This window comes from Zonotrichia albicollis, chromosome Z, assembly GCF_047830755.1.
Source record: "Zonotrichia albicollis isolate bZonAlb1 chromosome Z, bZonAlb1.hap1, whole genome shotgun sequence".
Classification (NCBI taxonomy): Eukaryota; Metazoa; Chordata; class Aves; order Passeriformes; family Passerellidae; genus Zonotrichia; species Zonotrichia albicollis.
Window position 1 is genome coordinate 77,579,928 of NC_133860.1, and position 21,891 is coordinate 77,601,818.

General features: G+C 46.8%; 1 protein-coding gene across 1 annotated transcript in view; it reads left to right on the forward strand.

Moving 5' to 3' along the window:
- LOC141727271 (serine/threonine-protein kinase PAK 3-like) overlaps positions 1-21,891 on the forward strand; it is a 44,844-nt gene that overhangs the window by 2,585 nt on the left and 20,368 nt on the right. Inside the window, exons 5-8 of the mRNA XM_074533632.1 lie at positions 161-278; positions 1,103-1,202; positions 1,652-1,848; positions 3,675-3,809. Coding sequence (XP_074389733.1) covers positions 161-278; positions 1,103-1,202; positions 1,652-1,848; positions 3,675-3,809 — 550 coding nt within the window. The remainder of the gene's footprint in view (positions 1-160; positions 279-1,102; positions 1,203-1,651; positions 1,849-3,674; positions 3,810-21,891) is intronic.

The following is a 21,891-nucleotide window of genomic DNA, read 5'->3' on the forward strand; positions in this document are numbered from 1 at the left end:
TCTTCTTGAGACTGCACAGATTGCAAACAATGCACAGCTGAGAGGGAATGTCTATTCCTTTGATTCTGTCCTAGTCACAAAGGAACCTGAACCAAGAATCAATCAAGAACACAACCTAGCCATGCATGTTCATCTCCACACCCTTGTTTCCTTCTTTCAGCTACCTTGTGGGTGATGAACTCTGGCTAGTAATGGAGTTCATGGATGGAGGCACTCTGAGCGACATCATCAGCAAGACTTGCCTGTCTGAAGACCAGATGGCAACCATCAGTCGGGAGGTCAGCAATCCCATCTGTGTTTCTGAGGGCTTGGGCAGGATTGTCTGGGAAACAGGGGCTCAGAACAGGAGAGGTTTCATGTGCCAAGTTTTGTTTCTGTGTCGCTGGTATGCTATGGGCAAGTAAAAGCACTTCAAGTGAAAGGCCTGCCAGTGCCCCTGCATTCCCTGTACTCAATGCCAGTGCTCTTATATCCTGCTGTTGTACTCTCACTCTGCCTCTTGTACTTGTATTTGCTGTTCTCCACTGTGCCTCTCTAAACATTTGCCTGGAGCCTGTTTTCACTGCATTCTTTGCCTGTGAAAGCAAAGGTGCTGGTGGCAGGATTTGAAACAAGCAGCAAAGAAAAAAGTCCTTTCTAACAGTCCTCATCTAAAAAGATAGGAGTGCAGCCAAAATGCTCTTTACTTCAGGAAGGTGACTGATGTGATACTTCCAAGTCTGTGCTGAGGCCAGCGATAAAACCTTTGTCATGCAGCCTCCCACCCAAAAGTTATCTGCTTCACACCAAAGGGAGGGACTTTTTCTTTCTTGGCAAAACCCTCATTTGTCTTCTGCATGGAGATAGCAAATCCACTGCAGCAGCAGTCATCCTGGCTGGTTTGCAGGGGACAGTCTACAACAGCAGGTGCCGTTGCTTTTTCAAAAGCTGACGTGCCTTTCCTCAGAAAGGTCCTGCTCTGCAAGTGTTGGAGCTGCAAGCTCTTCCTCTCAGTGTCACTGTGTTCTGCCCTGGAGAGGGAATCTTTTAGATTGTTTCCTTTCTTGTGTGATGAAATCCCATCACTTACTTTTTTCCCTCTTCTTTCTCTTTTCTCTCTCAGTGCCTGCGAGGACTGGATTTTCTCCACTCAAACCATGTGATCTACCGCGATGTGAAGAGCTGCAACATCCTTCTCAGAACCAATGGTTCTGTCAAGCTGGGTCAGTATATTCTTGGTCTGATGCAGCATTCCAGGGATGTGGGGTGTAGGGCTGCTTTGAGTGACAGCCAGATCCCCAGAAATGGTGCTGGTGGCAGTGCAGGGACACCCGCTGTGAGCTGAGGGCACAGCTGCAATGTGCACAGAGGTATGAGAAGGAACCACAAGCAGTCAAGACTGCTCTTGGTCTGTGTGTGTCCCTTCCAGAGGGAGGGAGCTATAATCTAAAGCTTCAGGGGAATAAAGTCCACTGTTGGAGGGAGCGTTAAAAAACCTAGGTTTTTTTGGATGTGGCCAATTTCATACTACCTTGGCTAAAGCCCCAAGGAAACTGAGTGTAGAAAGTTCTCTGGGAGATTCAACAGCACATTCTTAGACTGAGAATGGGGAATTCTTTTGCTTGGTTTCCTAATTGGAGCTGGCTTTCATGGTTTGTTGTTTTCCCCACAGCCGACTTCGGTCTCTTTGCTCAGCTCACCCCTGAGCAGAGCAGACGGAGCTCCGTGGCCGGCACGTCTGGGTGGCTGGCGCCTGAAGTGGTGACAGGCCAAGCATATGGTCCCAAAGTGGACATATGGTCTTTTGGGATCATGGGCATTGAAATGGTGGAACGAGAAGTTCCTTGCAGGAATGCAACTCCTGTTTTGGTAAGAAGCAAATACTCACTGATCTCAGTGTCTTTCTCACCTGTCCCATGTTCTGTGTGCCATTGGACAAAATCCCACTGCCATCTGCTGGCCCCACTTCCACCAAGGTTCCCTTCTAAAAATGTCCCTGCAGCACATCAGCATCTGCTGTAGATTTGGTTGCATCAGAAGGGAAGTGGCAGTTCAGAAACCTAACCAGTTCAGAAAGTTGCCATTTTGGCCTCCAGCCATGCCTGACGTTTCTCATTTGCTTTTTGAACCCTGTTGGAGCTCTGGCTCTGAAGGACAAGAATTTTTCAGTGAAACAGTTGGATGTGTGATAAATATCCTTCAAAATGGAGGTTGGGTCTTCCCAGTTTCAGGTTTACAGAAAAAGAAAAAGTGAAAAAGAAACAACCAGCAAAGCAATGCCCAAGCAGTTCTGCTTTCTTTTCCCTTTTTGAACCACAGCACATCAAATTTCCTCCACACTGTAGTATGTTTTTCAAATCATGTGGGTCTTTGAAACTTTCAGATTTTCAAGTCATCTGTACATTGTTCAGTCATGTGTGTGGGATGCCTGGATAAGTTTAGGATGTGTTTTTCTCCAACTGCAGTTAGAATTGTACACCAAACCCTTGGCTGTTTCTTGGTACTTTAGCAAGTTGATGAGCTTGCAGGCAGGTGCCTGGGCTGGGATCCAACGTGGGCAGTTGACGCTGGTGCTGTGTTCCTTTACCACCAGAGCAGGGCCATCCCTGGCCTGCACAGTTCTAATGACAGTGAGGACTCCAGCTCCCACCATGGCCAGTGGCTGAGCACAGCTGCAGAGGGACAGGATAAAACCCCCTTTGCAACCTCTGGTGGTGTGGGAAAAGGAAAGAAAGCTGTCCTAATTATTTCTACTCAAGCAGAATGTGTTTGTTGTTTTAGGCTTGGAAATTTTCCTTTGGGTTGTAGAGGATATCAACAAAGTCTGTTTGGTCACCATCTATTTCAGTGCCACCAGCACAAAGCTGTTAGCATTGTGACGGGCATTTTTATGGAGACCAGGGTGCAGCCTGGGGTCATGGAGATGCTGCCAAACCTCCCATTTCTTACCCAACACTTTCTGCGATGGGCATGCCTTTAATGCATTGGCTTGAGCATCCAAATGAGCAGAGGGTGGCCGTAGGCATGGCAATTCTTCTTCTGATTTGACCATGAAAAGGTTTCCTTGTGCCACATAAAGAAGCCAAAATGTGCAGCTGAGAGACAGAACTACATGTGGCTCCTGTGCACCCAAGCAGGCATTTTCATCTCAATATATTTGCGCATGCATCTTAATGTGTCTGTGTTGAATATGAGATTCCAAATGTTTGTTTTCTTTTCCTGAGGTATAACTGGTGGATTTCCTTTTATTCCTTCCACTTAGCAGTGTTTTCTAGAAGAAAAAAAGAAGCTCAATGAGATTTATTTTATGGCAGTTGTGTTTCAGGGACCAATAAGCACTGCAGAGATGCCTTTCATGTACTATTCCTTGCAAATAGTAGAGTTAGTATAGCACAGTCCCTCTTCCAAAAAGCCTGTCAAGCTAGTGTGAATCCTCAGGGAAGGAAACATGCTTCGCTGATGTAGTTCCCACTTACTAGGTCAGTCAATGAAATCAGCTGCCAAGGAAAGATCTGCAGGATGGTGGAAAAGCTGCGGCTGCATCAGGGTCTGGGTTTTTGGTTGGTAAAGTCATCTCTGGGTCTCTGCCAGGGCAGAAACTGCCACTGCAGAATGGAGCTTAAACAATGGGATCTGGAAGAGCACCTAGAGATGTGAAAGCAGCAGGTGCAGCCTGGTGTTTCCTTTTTCTGTAGGCTCAACTGAACGCCAGGGGAGAGAGACCACAGCTGCGGCAACCCAACAGATTCTCGTCTTGCCTGCGTGACTTCCTGAGCTGCTGCCTGCAGACAGATGAGCAGAAGCGCTGGTCTGCCAGGGAGCTCCTGAAGGTAAAATGTGAAGGGGCTGCAGGTGAAACAGGGTCTGAGGGTTGGGCTCTTCCTCCACTCAAGTCCAAGGCATCACATGAGACCCCTTCCTCCTCACCTCCACTCTTGCTGCTCTTCCAGTGAAAATGGTGAGGAATCCTAGACTGGGCTGGGCTGGCTGTGAAGGTCCTCTGGTCCTCTGTATCCTGCACTGAGCAGGGACATCTTTAAAGAGATGAGGCTGCTCACAGCCCTTTCCCACCTGACCTGGAATGGGGCACCTACAAGCTCTTGGGACAGCCTGTGCCAGTATTGCACTATGCTCTGAGTAAACAAGTTCTTCCTTAGACCTACTCAGACTTGATCCCGATTTTGATTAAAAATATTCATCACATTCTATTGTACACTGGAACTGTTAAAAAAGGTGTCCCCACTTTCTTCAAAGCCACTCTGAAGTCTTGGAAAGTGGCAGCAAAGACTCCCTGGGGCCTGTTCTTCACAAATCTGAATGACTCCACCTCTCTCTGCATTTCCTGAGAGGAGAGGTGTTCTGTTTCCTGACTGTTGCTGTCGCCCTGTTTCATAATTTGGTGGGATGCTTCATTTTATCTAATGGCAAAAGAATTGAAGTAGAGCAATGCAGGGTACAGAGACATGAAATGGTGGTGCTGGAACCCAAGGAAACCAGTCCTAGCTGAGCAGTCAGACAGAGATTTGGCTGTGGGCAGGAGGGGCTGTGGGGGGCTCACTGTGAGCCTCTGAGGGGCCCTGGTTTGTGCCCCCCAGCCTACCCTTAGAGGTTTCTGCCACGCAAACAAGGACAGCTGGGAGGGACTTGTCCCAGCCCCATCTGCTGCCTGGCATGCTCAAGCAGACAGGAACTGTGCCTGGGTTACTGCCAGGTTGTGTGGCAGAGAGGGAACTGCAGGGCCCGGTGCCACTGGGCTGGCCCTGCTGGGAAGGAAGGTGCCATCCAGCACATGAGGGACAGGGCATGGAAAGGTAGACACTGCTCTGTCTCCCTGTGGGAATCAGCACAGTGCCTGTCTTGCAAAGGCAGGAACCTATGTGAGTCCTTGGAGTTTCCTGAAAGGAAGAAACCCCAGGGACAGAAAGCACCATTTCTAGAGCACTGGCAGGGCAAAAATCCCAGGGAGATGAAGACATCACAATAAACAGATGAGTGGGATTCTGGGCCTCCTTTGCCTGTGATGGCAAGGTCATGCACATGATGACTGGGGGAGGAGATGGTCCCATTGCTCCTCTTTCCCAGTCTTTTTAGGATCCAGAAGAATGCTGATTGATTCTCTGAAGCACTGAGCTTGGAAAGTCATGGTTCAATGTTCTTTATTGGTTTTTTTTCCTGTGGACAGCATCCATTTCTACGTTCAGCCAAGACAGCATATAGATTGGCACCACTCATCAACTCAATCAAGATGAAGAAGAAGAAGGAGGATTGGAGAAGAAGAATATAATAATCAAGATAATATCTCCATTACCAACTAGGAGTAGGATTGTAGAGTAGGACTCTATAGTAGGATTGTTGAGTAGTTTTGATTTATAGAGTAAGTTTATAGTATAGGTTCATAGAGTAGGATTATTATTAAATAAAGTTTCTGAAACATCAACTCATTGGGAAGATTCTCCTCCTTCGGACCCCTTCAGACAGCTCAGCATTTTCTTCTGAGTTACCAGTAGATTTTACTGGTGCTGAGTCACACTTACGGCTTCTTTGGTGTGGTTCGTAAGCAGAGAAGGTACTTCTTCATTCATCCTCTCCAGACCACACTGCCTTTGAAATATGGCCCACTGGCTGGTTTTGGCACGGCTGTGGTATTTCTAGTTGAGGCAGAAAAGGTAATGGCATTTGAAGGCAAAACCAAAGGAGGGGTGAGGCAGCCAAGACATCCTGTGTGAACTCAGGACTTCAGTCGTCACTCAAGCGCATTTGAGTTCCTGCCACTTGGATTTGTATCCCTAAGTGCAATGTCTTTGGTGGAAGGAGAGCCTTGCGCAAATGAGAAAGCAGAAAGATCAGAGAGGGTGCTCGGGAAGGTCTCCTGTGGTGCAGAGCTGTCAGCGCCTGGGAGGTGAGAGCTGGCCCGGCCTTGGCCAGGGTGGAGCCCCAGCAGAGCCCCGGCAGAGGCCGGAGCAGGCTGAGCCCCGGCAGAGGCAGGCTGGAAGGAGGCCCTTGGAGCTGCAAGAGACAGCAGCCAGGCCCTGGGTGCCTGTTCCTGGCAGCGGGCAAATCCTCCGCTCTCAGAGCCCAGGTGGCAGCTGGCTGCTGCCGAGGGGAAGCGCAGCCGTGCTGGGCACAGCCCAGCCTGGAGGCATTGGCCGTCTGGAGTGTGCCCATGAGCAGAGAAAGGCCCAGGGCAGCCGAGGGCCGCTGGGCTGCCTGAGGATTCCTCCTCTTCTGCCGGCTGCCCTGCAACTCCTGGCAAAGGTCAGCAGTGTGTGCAGCACTCTGGGCACCGGGGCAGGGAGCCGGGCTGCTCGGCAGGCTGGAGCACAGGGCAGCCTCCTTCAGGCCCGCCTCTTGTGCCAGGGGAAGCGAGGCCAGCGTGAGGCAGGGACAGCTTGGCAGGGCACATCTGCAGGAGCCAGCGCCTCACGCAGCTCTGGGAGGAAGCGCCTGCAATCCTGCAGTTCTGCACTGAGCCATAGAAAAGGTGTGAGATGCAGAGTGTTTTGCAGGAATATTCAGGCCAGCCTGCTTTGTGTTCTCTGGCACACAGCAAGCGCTGTGCAATGCAGCTCTGAGCTACTAGGAGAGAGGGAATCAGGGATGTACCTGAGGGTTTACCTGAGTAGTGATTTGGAAGGGAGCAGAATAATTTCAGTTGGGAATCTATGTTTGCTTCATTAATTTCAGAAAAAAAATTGTAATGTGTCAATAGCACTTGCAGGACTTTAAGACAAATGTTTTGTTTGATTCCTAGAATAGAAAGGAGAGGCGCTGGGAAAACATTTAAGTGTAACCAATGGGGCTTAGTCTTGTGAATTCCTTTAGCCTTAGCAGGCAGTGCTGAACCCTGTATTCCCTCATTGCAGTGCTTAATGTGTGCCAGTGGCTTTCTTGGCCTTGAGAATAGAGAGAGTGTTCCTTCTAAGAAGGTAGCTGGAGTGCATTTAAGGGAAAGAAAGTGTTTTTAGGAGGCTCTTGACCAGCAAAGGAGAATTTGAGGAATGGGATATTTTGCAAAAAACTGTGGCAGGAATGGAATTGTGTCCGAGGCCCTGTCATATTTGATCCGTGTTTGAGCAGGTCAACGAGAAATGAAGAAAAGTGTATTGTTCAATGGGTAGGAACTTAATCTTTGAAGGAGAAACAGTGTATTGATCAATCTGTGGGTATTAGAATTAATTACCAATATAGCCAGAAGGGACGTGCCTGGGCTTGTCTGGCCCTTGCTGCATGACTAAAGGGCGGCAGCTGTGGTCGTTTCACCTCAGAGACACCTTTGGCTAAGCTGGATGCTGCAGCTGGGCACTGGAGACAAGTCCAGACATGCAAGAGCTCAGGTTTACCTTGGTGGAGAAGCTTTAGGGCGAGGATGAAGGAAAGGAGTCGGGTTCTGCTAGACGGTTTCGATTCAGAGCTTTATTCCTGGCCCACAGGCCTCTGAATCCAGTAACAGCTCTAACAGAACCTCTCAAACTGCGTGGTTGCTATTCCTTTTAACCCCAGGGAGAGGAGGAGGGACGGGGCAGGGATCCCACAAACCAGGAAAGGGGGGAGAAGTCTCAGGGGCCAAATGGCACCTGGATTGCCCAATGTCCTCCAGGGGTCTAAGGCATCTTTTGAACTCTGCCAATCACTCAGTGGCCTTCTGGAATGCCAGGATTGACAGCCAGTGCTCAGCAGGGGTCAGGGTGGGGGAAAGGAGAGGTGATTGACACACCTGGGGAAGAAATCTACAGGGAGAAACCCGAGGTATCTGAGGCAACACACGACATCACACCGCAACATCTCCTCCTTGTTTTGTTTAAAATTAAGAGGACTGGGTTTTGGGGGAAATTTCTTGCCAAACCACGGTTGGTAAATTGGTTCCTCCTCTTCAGGAGGGTCAGCGTTTTCTTCTGCAACTTCCATGTCATCTACTGGAGCACTGAGGGCTTCCAAATGGTAGACTTCCACAGGGGAAGATGAGCTTGAAATTAACTTGTGAACCATGCGCCTGATTAGTCCAAAAACAATGCTAATGACTACAATAACAATAACTAGAATAAACAATACTAAAGTACAGTTTTCAGCATAGGTCCCAACCAGCCTGAGAGTCACCAGCCCTTGAACAGTCCTCTCAGCCAGTCATCTGTTTCTCTCTTGATGTCGTAATTTCAGGGTGGTCTATATGCTTTGGGCTGACGAACAATGCAGGAGATCACTGGTGAAATGATCGTGAGGAGCAGGCTCAGTCTCATGTTGTCTTGACACTGCACACGAACAGCATGATCTCAACTGGTACAAGGAACGTAAGACAAACATATATTACTATTACTCATAGTATTACTATTACTATATTACTCAAACTATTCCAGATAGGAGGCCTAAATGGAATTTCTTCCAGGGAACACACCCAGCATTTCCTTCTCCAAAGCAGCATTAGCAACCTGGGGTGCTTCTGTAGACTTCCCTGAGAACTTGGGGATGTAGGGCTTATCCATTTGGAAGGAACCCACTTTGAACCAGAGGGGCTGGACACGCAGGCTTATCCACGTCCCCATGTAACTAATTTGTAAGGTCCCACTGTCTTCCAAGTCTCAGGGTCCTTTACTAAGACTGAAGGTTTTTCTTTCACTGACATCTGACTGCTCCCCCCAAAGTGGCATACGAAGGGCAGATTCAGGCTGTCAAAAGAACAGTTCAGAAAATTGATTGTGAACAGAGCCCTGGATAACCTGGGCTCTGTTCACAATCAGATGTGGGGAGGTTCTACTTTCAGAACCTGATGTTGCTGATCCAGAACTCTTTTGATATCACAGGGAGTCCTTTTTACTATGGCTTGACCTGTAGGGGAGTAGGGGATGCCTGTTTTGTGCTCTACTCCCCATTGCTGCATGAAACTCCTGAATTCCTTGGATTTGTAAGTGGGCCCGTTATCAGTTTTCAGCTGTGGGGATGCCCATGAAAGAAAAAGCCTGTAAGAGGTTCTTTATGGCATCGGAAGATGATTCTCTTACGTGGACAGAGGAATAGACTGCTCCAGAAAAGATATCTACACTAACATGAATGTATTTCTGCTGTCCAAATGACTCTGTGTGTGTTGCATTTGTTTGCCACAGTTCACAACTGTTCAACCCCCTTGGGTTTGCTCCCATACTCACTGTAGGGAGTGCATGTTGTTGGCAATTGGGGCATGTGGCCACAATTGCTTGGCCTGTTCTTGAGTGATGTGAGACTGACAACCCAGGCCAGGTGCATTTTGTTGGAAAAGCTAGTGGCTGATTTTTCCCTGTTCAAAAACATTTGGGAGAGCGCCCATCTCTGCAGGCACAGCACGAGCATCTGCCCTTCTGTTGCCTTCAGCGATAAACCCTGGCAAGTCAGTGTGTGATCTGATGTGCATCACATAAAATGGTTGCTCTCAATGGGAAACTAACTTTACGAGTTTTGAGAACAATTCAAAAAGTGCAATGTTAGACACCTCTTGCAGTAAGTATCACTTGATCTGCCCTGGATACCACTCGTGCCACATATGCAGAGTCTGTAATCAGATTGAATGGTTCTGAGAACTTTTCAAAAGCCCTAACAACTGCAGCCAATTCAGCAACCTGAGGTGAACCTTCCACCTCAGCAATGTCCGTCTCCCAGTGCTGGGTTTGAGGATCCTTCCAAGTCATAATGGACTTGTGGGACCTCCTGGGTGCGTCTGTTAAGACAGTCAGAGCCTTTTTTAAAGGTCTCCTACTTTGAACACTTCTCAGTTGTGGGCAGGCCGATGGATAGAAATTTGTCCTGAGTAGGAATCCAGAGCAAACTGCAATGCCTCCTTTTCCTGAGGCAAATGTTCTAACATTGTCTTAGTAATTTGGCCTGATTTTAACTCAAATGGAATATGAATGCACTCAAAGTCACGTCCTGCTGGCTCCCTGATACGGGTCCTAGCTTTCTGGATCATTTCTGCTAACAGCATTTGGGACTTTGTCATTCTTGTGGATCTTTGGTGACTGAGGAAAAGCCACTCAATTATCAAGAGAGGGTCCTTCTGGTCCTGGCCCCTTTTAGGTGTTTCCTTAGCCATAGGTGTTTGTTTTTTCTCCCGCTGGAAAATGATTCCGTGGAGGTGTGGCAACTTACCTGAGATGATAAATTTGAATGGCAGGTCAGGCCGACATGGGTTGGCCTGTCTTGTGGGCATTGCTGTCTGAACTTTTTCTAGAGCCTTCTGTGCCTCTGGGGTAATAGCCCTAGGAGAACTCGGGTCCCCTCCCCCTTTCAATAAATCAAAAAGAGGGGTAAGGTCTTTGTTGGTCAGACCTAGCCAGGGCCTTACCCAATTTAAAGACCCACACAACTTGTGGACATCGGCAGGGGTCTTGATCTTTGTTTTGATTTTTAATTTTTGAGGAAGAATGGTCCTATTTCCAATTTCTAAGGAATTGGAAGATTCCCAAATACTTCCAAGGTGGCATCTTTTGAATTTTCCTTTCCTGGAGCTCGAACCCTGCAACAATCAATGCATCGATCATTAGGTCAAGTGCATGGGTGAGTAAATCATCATTGGGGGCATACACAAGGATATCATCCATATAATGATAGATGATGGCCTTTTCTGAGGCTCCAAGCACCAGGGAGGGCAAGGAAGAGACATACCACTGGTCGATGGTGAGGCTTTTGGTCCTTGAGGAAGAACTTTCCAATGGTACCTTTTCATCGGGGCTTCCCTGTTGATAGTGCGGACCAAGAATGCAAAACGCAGTGCATCATCAGGGTGTAGGGAATTTGGAAAAAACAATCTTTTATATCAATAACAGCCAATTTCCAGTCTTGGGGAAGCATCGCTGGGCATGGCATACCAGGTTGGAGAGAGCCCAACCCTTCAATGACATTATTAATTTGTTGGAGGTTGTGGAGAAGCCGCCATTTCATTTTTTCAGCTTTCTGGATGACAAACACTGGAGAGTTCCACAGAGATGTGGTCTCCACAATGGGACCCTTTTTCAGTTGCTCTTCCACTAGCTCCTCAAGCGCCTTCAGTTTTTGTTTACTGAGCAGCCATTGCTCTACCCGAACTGGTGTGTTCGTCTTCCAGTTCAGTTTTTGGGTAAGGTGCTTTTCAGTGACCACAGCCCAAAATCATGGGGAGAGTCTGAAATACGAATTGTGACTTTCCACTGAGCCATTAAATCTCTCCTTAGCAACGGTTCCAGATAATCTAACACAAACATGTATATTTGCCAATTGTCCATTTGGCTGCTCGTTTTGGATGACACTTTTGGATTTTCTTGCCAATTGCATGCTGTCTACACCTCGAATGTGACCAGCCACATTTTGCAAAGGCCGATGTGCTGGCCAGTCCTGTACTGTGATCACTGTGCAGTCTGTACCCATGTCTACGAGCATCTCAATGCATTTTGACTCTCCACTCCCTCTGACATTACACCAGATTTTGGGTTTGTCCTTCCCAACAGCTAGGATCAGGGCAACTGTGGGCCCTTGTTTTTCGGTGCCGTCGGGTAAACTTGGCACCAGGATAGCTTGTGCAAGGATTTGTCCTTTGGGAAGAAACGGGTGGATGGAACAAGTGCAGGCCGAGAGTGAATTGCTCAGGATCTGATGTTGTCATTCCTGGAGCAATTTTGATCTCTTGTGGTGTGTGTTTGGTGTCCCCAATGATGATGCACTGACAGTGAATTCAGTGCCAAGTACCCTGCTGTTGTGGACTGACGGAGACAAAATGCCAGAGTCAGTGTCTTTCAGGAGTGGCTCTGTCAGCTGCAAGCTGAAAGGCCCAGTAACAGAAGTTGTGGTTAACATAGGTTCACCAAAGTCATAACAAAGGTTATTTGGTTTCACTTTCAGCGGTGGACCAGCAGAATTGGTCCTTGAATCATCTGCTTCACTTAGAGGAATAGGGATGTCACCATGCACTTGGTCGTTTATGCTTCCCTCATTTCCTTGGCCTGCTCTTTTTGTGTCTGCGTGCCTGGCAGGCCAGCGCTCCCCACTCAGTTTTTTTGTTGTTGTTCACCCCCAGAAAGCGTTTGTATTTCTCCTCCCCTGCTATTTCTGAATTCATCAAACTGCTTTTTCAGGGGGCACTGGTTACTCCAGTGCCCAAGGTTGTTACAAAGCAGTCATGGCTTTGTGGGTTCAACCATTGCTGGGTTTTGCTGCTGCCCAGGGTACTGCTGTGCTGAGAGAATGGGCGCTGGGCTGGCAACCGCGACTCTCTGTTGGTCTTGACAGCAGCTTTGGTCTGGTGTCTTCAGCAACACTCACCAGAGGCACTTTCCTGTTACAAACTAGAAGCATATCTTTTACTGTAGTGGGGGGTGTCTTGGTTCAGGGCAGATTTGGAAGAGAACTTCTAAAGGGGTTCTTCTAGGAAAGCAGATTAATTTGACTTCTCTCCCCAGCTGGTCCGGGAGAAAATACCTCTTTGGAGAAAAGTGGAAAAAACCTGTTTATTAAACAATAAAACCTAAACAATATTAATCAATAAAACTCCTTGCTGCTCCAAAAGAAATTACAAACTCAGAAAGTCCCCTCCCTAGGTTGCAGCCCAGCTCCCTCAGTCTCTTATCGGTATTTCTGGAGCTGGAAATGCCACGGCCCAGGCCTGGCCCGGTGGGCCACAGGTGCGAGCTGCCAGTGCTCTTCTGGTGTTCAGTCCAGAGCAGGTTTGAACAGGTCTAAAGAAAGAGGAAAAGGAAGGAAAAAAACTACAGTCCAGGGAACTTCTTTGCCTCAGCTAGCTAAACTAACTATAAGCAAAGGAGACCTCTGTCTCACTGGTTATCTACAGACAACACAGTCTAGGAGCAGGATTGTGGAGGAGTGATTGCAGTGTCTGAAAACAAATTGCACATTTTTTCTCTCCCCTCTTCACTCTCTGGAACAAGTTTTAAAGGTGAAAAACTTATTATTCAGCATAAACAGAACAAGACGATTGGGGATAAAAGCATCATAAAGTGAACCTAGGACAAGGGATGTTCTGGAGGTAAGCTAAAAATTGCCGCTTGACAATGTTCATTTGCATTTGTAATTGCCATTTCCTCTAAAACCTCTTCCCTTGCCTCCTCTTTTTCAACTTTGATTCCAATAGCTTTAGTTAACCTTTCTACTAATTTAAAAAAAGGCTCTGATGGTAGCTGCTTGATCTTACTGTATGGCTCGAATGGGCCTTCAGGATGGAGGGTAAAGAAGGCTTTTTCAGCTGCTTCTTTGACTCTCTCAAGTCCTTCTACAGGAATACTGCAGCTTGGACTGGAGCTAAGGACCATTGGCCATAACTGGAGAGATGCTCAATGGTGATTGGCATGCCATTGGCATCTTTTGCTGTGTTTGTATCAGCATGCAAGTCTGTGAGAGCTTCTTTAAGCAGTTGTTTCCATGCCAGTTCCCATAATTTGAATTCTGTAGAGGCCATGAGGAATGAAAAAAAGCTGTTTAAATCATGTGGGACTACTACAGTCCTACCCAGTTTGGCATTTAAAAGGCCACAGAAGTATAGGCTATGTGGGCAATGTGAGCCACATACTCTTTGTGTGCTTTGCAGACCTCTCTTATAATTTCTCATCCAAAAACTTTTCAATTAGCAGTTGGGACTCCTCCCCTTTGCCCTGCATGCTGATATGTAACAGGGACGAATGACAAAGTGGAACCCTGTATTGGGTTGGCAGTTCCCTGCCCTATATCCTTTGAATCAGAAGCACTGGGATCACAGGTACAGCCATGGGGACAAGCAGTGGCCGTACCCCCACTGCAGGAGAGGGCGGGGACATTGTGGGAACGGGGGGTGGGGACGGGGGGGTGGCAGGGACAGGGACACCTGGTGACATCACATTGGCAGACACCCCCTGGGAGGGGTAGAGGGGTGGAGCTGAGGGTATGGCAGGTAAGGTGGAGGGAGGGAAGGTGTCATGAGGATCAGAGAGGGTGGGGGGTGAGGAGGGATTTTGGGATGCTTCAGTGAATCATGGGAAGAGGGAGACCAGGTATGGCATGGTGCCACGTGGCATCCTCCATTTTCTTGGCCCCCTAGGGTTTGGGAGCCATTTTAGGGGTCACTGCTCTCCGAAAAGCTAACACGTGCTCTGGGTTTCAGAGCAGGGGACACAGGGGTATGGGGAGAGTTCCACGTGATCTGGCCAGGACTTTGTGGACAGCTGAACTCAGGCATTTTAAGGTGCTCAGGGAGCCGGCTTCCCTGGGCATGAGCAGAATCTGCTCTCCTAAAAATACCAAGATTTGGGGTAGAGGGTTCAGAGCTGAGGAGAGGGGGGAGGAGAAACAGGAAGAGCAGAGGTACATTCCTTGTGTGGCTTTTTCTCCACTCCTTCTTTTTTGAGTAAGGCTGATTGAACTTATAAGCTCCAAAACACAAATTTAGCTGAGGACGTGTCCCTGGACTTTCCCAAGGTTATCAATTCATGCCCTACTTTGTCCCAGAATTGAATATTGTGGACTTGTTCAGGAGAAATTCGTGGGAAGTGTAGAAAAAAACACCTTATAAAATGTTTCAATTTTCCTTTAGAAAATGTTACATTTCCATTAACTAAAATTTCAACAATCTGATAATATACTTCTTTTTGTGCTGTGCTTAACTTAGAGCCCCTTTTAGATGTAAAAGGCACAGCACAATATCCTGCCTACCGAAAACAAAATCAAATCAGCTACTGATTTCCAAAAACCACAGTTAAGAAGTGCAAACACGTAGACCTTTAGCCCTTATCAGTGCAGCTGCTTGTACAGCTTTTTAAAGTGCTGCTGGCAGCAGCACAGAATTGGAACTCACCGTGCCGCCCGGGGGATAGACAGAGCCTCCCCGCCCAGACATCAAACCTGAAACCGGAGCCGCCCTGCGCTGCCATGCGAGCTGTGCCACCCCACACTGAGAAAGCCAGGAAGCCAGGCTGGTGCCGCTGTAAAGGGGAAGGGTAAGCGAGAGTCCCCCTGGCTCCTCTGAGCTGGCGTCGTGCTGCAAGCGCTGCAAGCTTGCTGCCATGTCAGTTCTAAAAACGGCAAACCCGCGCTTTTCTGGGCTATGCCTAATGCGCTATGGCTCCCACTCCACAGGGCTGTGCAGCCTTTTTGTGCTCTGAATAAGAGCGAAAAAGAACAGATTGCAGCGGCCAGTGGCCTTAAAATAAAGTCTGTCTGGCTAGCAGAGCAGCCAGCTGGCTGCTACAGCAGTGGGGAGTCAACCCCAGTGGCAGGGCCCCAGGGTTGCTCCTACGGACGCCCCTCAGTGGCAGTGGCTTTGGGCTGCATCCGTGTGGACGAGATCACGCTGAGAGGCCAATATCAAGCTGCAAGGAATGACGAGACGAGAGACGGACACTCTCTGGGGACAGTCAGGTTTATTGCCTAGATGGAGGCCAGCCAAGGAGTGACAATCTGGCTTGCACCTAACATAAGTCCAACAGGGAGTGACAAAGAACAATGAGTGTGACCGAGTTATAAAGGGGGGAGGAATCCAGGGGAGGGGTTCAACCAGAACCAATCCAGGGCGTAGAGGGAGTGAACCTATGATAATAGACAGTAAAGGGAGACCAATCGATACACAACAAAGGAGGGGCTCTGGTCCCACAGACAATCATAACTCCCAAAGTGAGGAACCTTCTAGAGCAATTAAACAAACTAACCTAGCACACTACAACAACAGATCTCTTGGCAGAGACTATATTTGAGCGTCTACCCCTCTATGGAGCAGAGATACGCAGCCTGAGTAGAGATACTCACCGTGAGCAGAGATACTCACAGTGCTGTTGGTGCCGTGGTCTGGTAGGGTCTTCTCTTTAACCTGAATAGAACCCCACAGGCAGGAGGAGCTCCCCTATTCTCCTTCTGGGAATGTCTGCTCACCAAAAAGGAACTGCACTTTCCAGAGGTGCAGAATGTCCTCAAGGCTTCTGCGGGATAAGTCCCAAAATCTCTGATGGAGAGCTATGCTGTCAAAGCTCTGCCAGTGGACACTAAGCTGCCTTAAAGTCTTTCTGAGGTTCTGGGAGCTCTGGAGTGTCTTCTCGGGGCTGCCAGGTTGTGGCACCAATATATTGGAATTATTACCAATATAGCCAGAAGAGAAGTGCCTGGGCTTGTCTGGCCCTTGCTGCTTGACCAAAAGGCGGCAACTGTGTTGTTTTCACCTCAGAGACACCTTTGGCTAAGCTGGATGCTGCAGCTGTGTGCTAGAGACAAGTCCAGACATGCAGGAGCTCTTGTTTACCTTGGTGGAGAAGCTTTAAGGCAAGGATGAAGGAAAGGAGTTGGGTTCTGCTAGAGGGTTTCGATCCAGAGCTTTATTCCTGGCCCACAGGCTTCTGAATCCAGTAACAGCTCTAACAGAACCTCTCAAACTGCGTGGTTGCTGTTCCTTTTAACCCCAGGGAGAGCGGGAGAGAGGGGTAGGGATCCCACAAACCAGGTAAGGGGGGAGAAGTCTCAGGGGACAAATGGCACCTGGATGGCCCAATGTCTTCCAGGGTGTAAGGCATCTTTTGAACTCTGCCAATCACTCAATGGCCTTCTGGAATGCCAGGATTGACAGACAATGCTCAGCAGGGGTCAGGGTGGGGGAAAGGAGAGGTGATTGACACACCTGGGGAAGAAATCTACAGGGAGAAACCCGAGGTATCTGAGGCAACCCATGACACCACACCACAACATGTGGGTCGTTAACCTTTGAAAGAGGAACAGTGCATAATGGAGCTGTTGTTGCCATGTGGTTGGTATCGTGAGCCATCGTGGTGAATCACAGAATAAAACTTGCCACTAGGTAAAGTTAGAAGTTGGTGTGTTTATTACAGCAGCCGGCACACATCTTCACCTAACAACATGTGCAAAGAATCACAGGCTCTGGCTCTTCATCTAAAAAAGTCTTACATATTGATACAATTCCCAAAATGCCTAATACATATTCATTAGCTAATCCACCCACCCCCACTTTAAAATGTATTATAATTGAGTTCAAAGATCCTTTACGTTAGTGGATTCTTTCACTTCAAATGGGTTGATGGGTTTTGAAGTGAGGAATGGTCTCCTTCTGATAAAAGCCGAGACATTTTCCTCAATTTGACCTCTTTACTTATGACCTATTGGCAGGCTTTCACACCCCTTGGCTTTAGCTGAAGTTTTGGGGCCCAGGTGCAGGCTACGATCCTCCTCTTTGTCACAAAGAAATCTGCATCCCATCCTGTTTCTTTAAACGTAGTAAAGACAGGCAAGTGATATATTACCCTAGCCTTAGCTACTTTACCTGGTAAAAATTACCTATCCTTTATTATTTCTACTCTTCTTGCTATATTCTCCCCCCCCCCCATACTAAATCTAGTAAGCTTTTAATTCTTTCAGTTTTGTTAAATCCTTGATTCATTCCCCCCTTTTTCTATAGGGTTAGTAAATTCTTTTACTAATACACAGTTTCTTCCTCATCTAACCAAGTCATACACTAAGTATCTTTGAAGGCTATTCCATATGCTCTTGGCAATTAATTCAAGACTGCCATTAGTTGTCTCATCCTCCAATTCCAAATAAGTGTTGCAATGGACAAAATTAAGCTTCTGGCAGCTAAAATAAGCAAAACAATAATTGGAGGGATTAGGGCATTAAGTATACCTGTTGCTTTTGGTGACCATCTGAAAAGTACATCCCACCAATGATGACTTGCTTCTTGCCTTATGTTTTGCAGAACCCTGCTAATTTCTTTTGCATCATGATGAACAGTTATTAAAATTTTCTCTCCATTCTCTTTCATTTTTCTCAAGATCTCACTAAGATCTTTATCTTTAATCAACTGTTTCACTAAAGTAAGGTTTATGCCAATGGGTGCAGGTGATAAAGGGTGATACATGTTATAGTTGGCCTTCATCAGTTGGTGAGAGACAACTGGTACTGAATATGTAAAATCACAGTCTATAACGTTAACAAAATTACAAATGCAAAAGTTAGAGTGATTTTTAGTAAACATGTATCTATTTTCATTGTCTATTTTTAATGAGGCACAGGCAGTTCTCAAGCATACAGAGCCTTGACCAGTGTGTATAAGCGCTGTTTTCTGAATGGTGTCTGGGTGGATCTCAAAGTGGCACACACTCTGTTCAGTATCTAAGCATATGTCTTGGGCATCAATGGTATTGCTTTCACAGATGAATCCCCACTGTTGTTGAGTAACAAAGGATTCTATGTTTGCAGTTTGCCATTTCTTTTCTACCATTCTGGCTCATACCCAATGTTCAGAGAGGTAAAGTACTGCCTTCTCACGATTTAATCCTGATGCAATGATAGGGTGGATAACATCAATTGTGGCTCTATGTATGGTAAGTGCAAAGGCAGTGGTGGCGTTTGTAATGGGGTCATAACTATGGTCATAATCATTACTTATGGGGTCATAACCTTGGTCATAACCATGTGTTGGAGATGGATTTGTAGAGAGTTCTCAGGGCCTGACAGGAGGCCCACACAGTATGCATTTGTATGCAAACTTTGAGACAAGAAATGCTGACTTAGCCATGGAATAGGACAGATATTGTTGTAAAAGAAATGGAGCTAGAAAAAGGTTTCAAAGGATGGCCTTGCAAATGAGATTTGATACTCTGGAGAAACTGAAATATGAAAGATGCATTATAGTCGGATGTACGAGGGGTAGTTTTCAGTGATTGGCTTTAAGGCATCTACAGCATGGTGTGGCAAAAAGCTGATAGGCCAAGAAATGCTGCTAGTGTGCTGGAATTAGGAAATGGTTGGCTTCTGATTGTGATGGTGTGAATGTTAACATCTGTATTGTCTCACCCTTCTCAGGAGACTGAAAAGGGAATAAAAGTTTTTAAAAAGCCTCTCAGTTGCGCCATCTCTGGGTCAGGAATAGGCTATTGTCAAATCTCTTGCCACAAATTATTGACAAATACTGGGTGAATTTTTCAAGAACTCAACAAATAGAATTCCACCACTATACAACTCCATATACATTTACATAGAACTGAATACATATACAGGTACAACAATATACAGATGTGAATACAGACGAAAAGTTAGGTATTACATTCCAGAAACAGATACATAAAACAAACCTATCTATAAAGAGACAAAAAGCATTACCAATCTAAACAACTGCATTGATACGAATATACAGCTATACATCCGGATATATATGTAAATATAACATATATAGAAATAGATCAGTACACAGCTAAAAATATAAAATCAGACATATATACCAATACAAATACCAGTATAGCTATTTAAAAAGACATATACCAAAAACTACATCAATACAAATAGATACCTACACAACTGTATACTTATGGAAATCTAAACACAGATGTTACAATATACATAAAGAATTAGATACATACATGTGGCAGTGAGGGATTGAAGCCCTGCCTGTGGTGATTTGCGGAAGTAAACAAACTCCAAAACTTTTGTCAAAGTTGTAAAGCTGTTTATGTTTATTACAGTGCTGGACGCATGTGGGAATCATTCCCCTAAAATGACATGCGTACCTCCGGGAACTCCAGATCTGATGCTGGCAGTTTATTTACAGACGTGAACAGGATGGGGCTGCTGGGAGAGTGTCTTGAGCTATTTATTTTTCAGCATCAGTCTCATTACATGATTATGATAATGGAACAATGCGAACATCTCACTGTCCAGGCAGCAGGCCAGAAAACTTAATGTTACAACATACCATATAGCCTTCTAAGCCAATTACACAAAGCAAAAGCATATTGACAGTAATTCTATCCAATCACCATAAGCACACGTACCTTTGGTTAAAAAAATGCTTGCTTATTTCGAGTACAATACCCGTTTATAAGAGACAACACACAGAGCACTATTCCTAAGGTTAACCTTCTTAATATCTGCTAGATAAACTTCTTGCAACTTAGAAAGCCAAACAAATACTAATACACAGCTCTATTGTTCTTATTCCCATATTTTCTCTACAGCTTAAATAATTTTTCTGCTGCTTTAGTGCTGTTCATAATTCTGCTGTATCTCAGGCCTGTCTCTTACAACCTTCCTAAAACCCTCTGATTTTATGGATTCCCACACAGATCACCTTTTATTTCCTTCTTAAATACATGTGCATGTTATTTTACAATAGGTTCGTATATATTCATTCCACTGATTTAAGGGCATGACACTTGCTGCTAATTCTTCTTTATCAGAAAGGATTCCTGGGTCAAGCTGCCCTGCTCTGTCTGCCGCCCCGCTCCCCCCCTACCTCTTGTGCTTTGGCTGAACCAGTCTCTCCAAGAGCAGGTCCTTAGCAAGAACAGGCAGTCAGACTAAACAGCAAGCTACAGACTTAACTCAAAGATGTACATTCCACCTAAATCAAAATGGATTTCTTCTCTGGAAAATTTCCACTCTGCTACAGTGGCAGTGGTGGTTTGCGGATGTTTGGTCTCTCCCTGCCTGTGGCATTGGTGGTTTGAAGATGTTTGGTCTCTGTCTGAAGTTGTTTGCCCCCTGTCTCACCATGGCAGTTCATACTTCCAGATTCTTCCCTATCTATCCTCAATGATCCAGTCCCTTTGTCTGTGTCCTGGTTTAGGGCAAATTTGTTAAAGAATCTCCAAAGGAGGGCTCCTCCAGAAAGCAAAACCCACACTGCCACTCCCCCCAACCGGTTCGGGAAAAAATTCCTTGGAGAGAGGTGGAAAGAACCTGTTTATTTGACTGGCCCAGAACCCTCCAGCACACAAAATGAACAATACCTGATGACACCGCTTTGAGAAAGATGGCAAAACCAGAAAGTCTCTTTCGGGGTGTGTTTGCTCTGTTCTCAGTCCCTCCTGCGCTGGGGCAGCTGCTGCAGCTGAACCTTCGGTGTTCCCGGGTCCCAGTCCAGAGCAGGTTTGAGATGGTCACAGAAACAGGAGAGGAGAAACAGTCCAGGAAGCAATGTGGACTGTTTAGCTAGAACTAGCTAATAAGCAGAGTCAGAAAGCAGAGCAGAAGCAAGAGCAGAAAAAGGGAGCAAGCAAAAGCAGCAAGCTGAAGCTGGAAGTGAAAAACAGCCTAATGTACCGCCTGTCTCTGTGTCCCTGATAAGAGAAACCCAAACAAAACTTCCACTCTTCAGAGCCGGTCTTAAAGGCGCAGAAGAGATGAATGGGGATATACAAGCATCATAACGTCACCCCAGGACAGCTGCCCAAGGAGAAAAAAAGCAATGAACTTTTACCTCCCAAAACCATCTCCCCAGAGGCTCAAGCAGGATTCTCTGGTTCCCAGAAATATAAAGAAATGGGGTTGAGAAGACCCTCTGCATCTATGTGGTCATGCCCAAGATCTTTGCTGATGCCATTTGGGTTTTGCCTTTTTTTTTTTACTTTTCTGTTTTCTGTATTCTTTGCACATCTTTTTAGAGCTCTGTAGGGTACTCTATTTGTGACTACTTTTCCCAGTCCTTTTCTATGGCCTCTGCCTAAGCAGAAAGACAAACTTACAGAGCTCCAAGTGCTGGGCAGTAGAAGGCCCCAGTGTTATCTTGGTTCCTCCTGGGACAGACCCTTCCGGGGAGCTGGTGGACTAACCATCCCTGCAAGCCTTTAAAAGAAGACTTGGATGCAGCACTCGGTGCCGTGCTTTAGTTGAAGTGTTAGGGCATGGGTTGGAGTCGATCATCTTGAAGGTGTCTGTCTTCCAAGCCAGTGATTCTGTGATTCTGTCATTGAGGAAGCTTTTCCTGCAGCCCTGGAAAGGGCTGTGGGGGCCCTTTGCCAAGGATGGGCATCAGGGCTCTTGGAAAAGAAGCAAAGGACTCAAGGCGAAGGCCGAGAGGGCAGAGCTGCCCCACCGCGGCCCACAGCGAGCCTCATGTCCTCCTCCTCAACCTGCGCCCTCTGCGCTGCCCTTTGCGGCGCCGGCGGCTCCTCTCGCTGCTGGGCTCCAGGCCGTGCTGGGGGCCGGGCCCCTCGTCTTCGG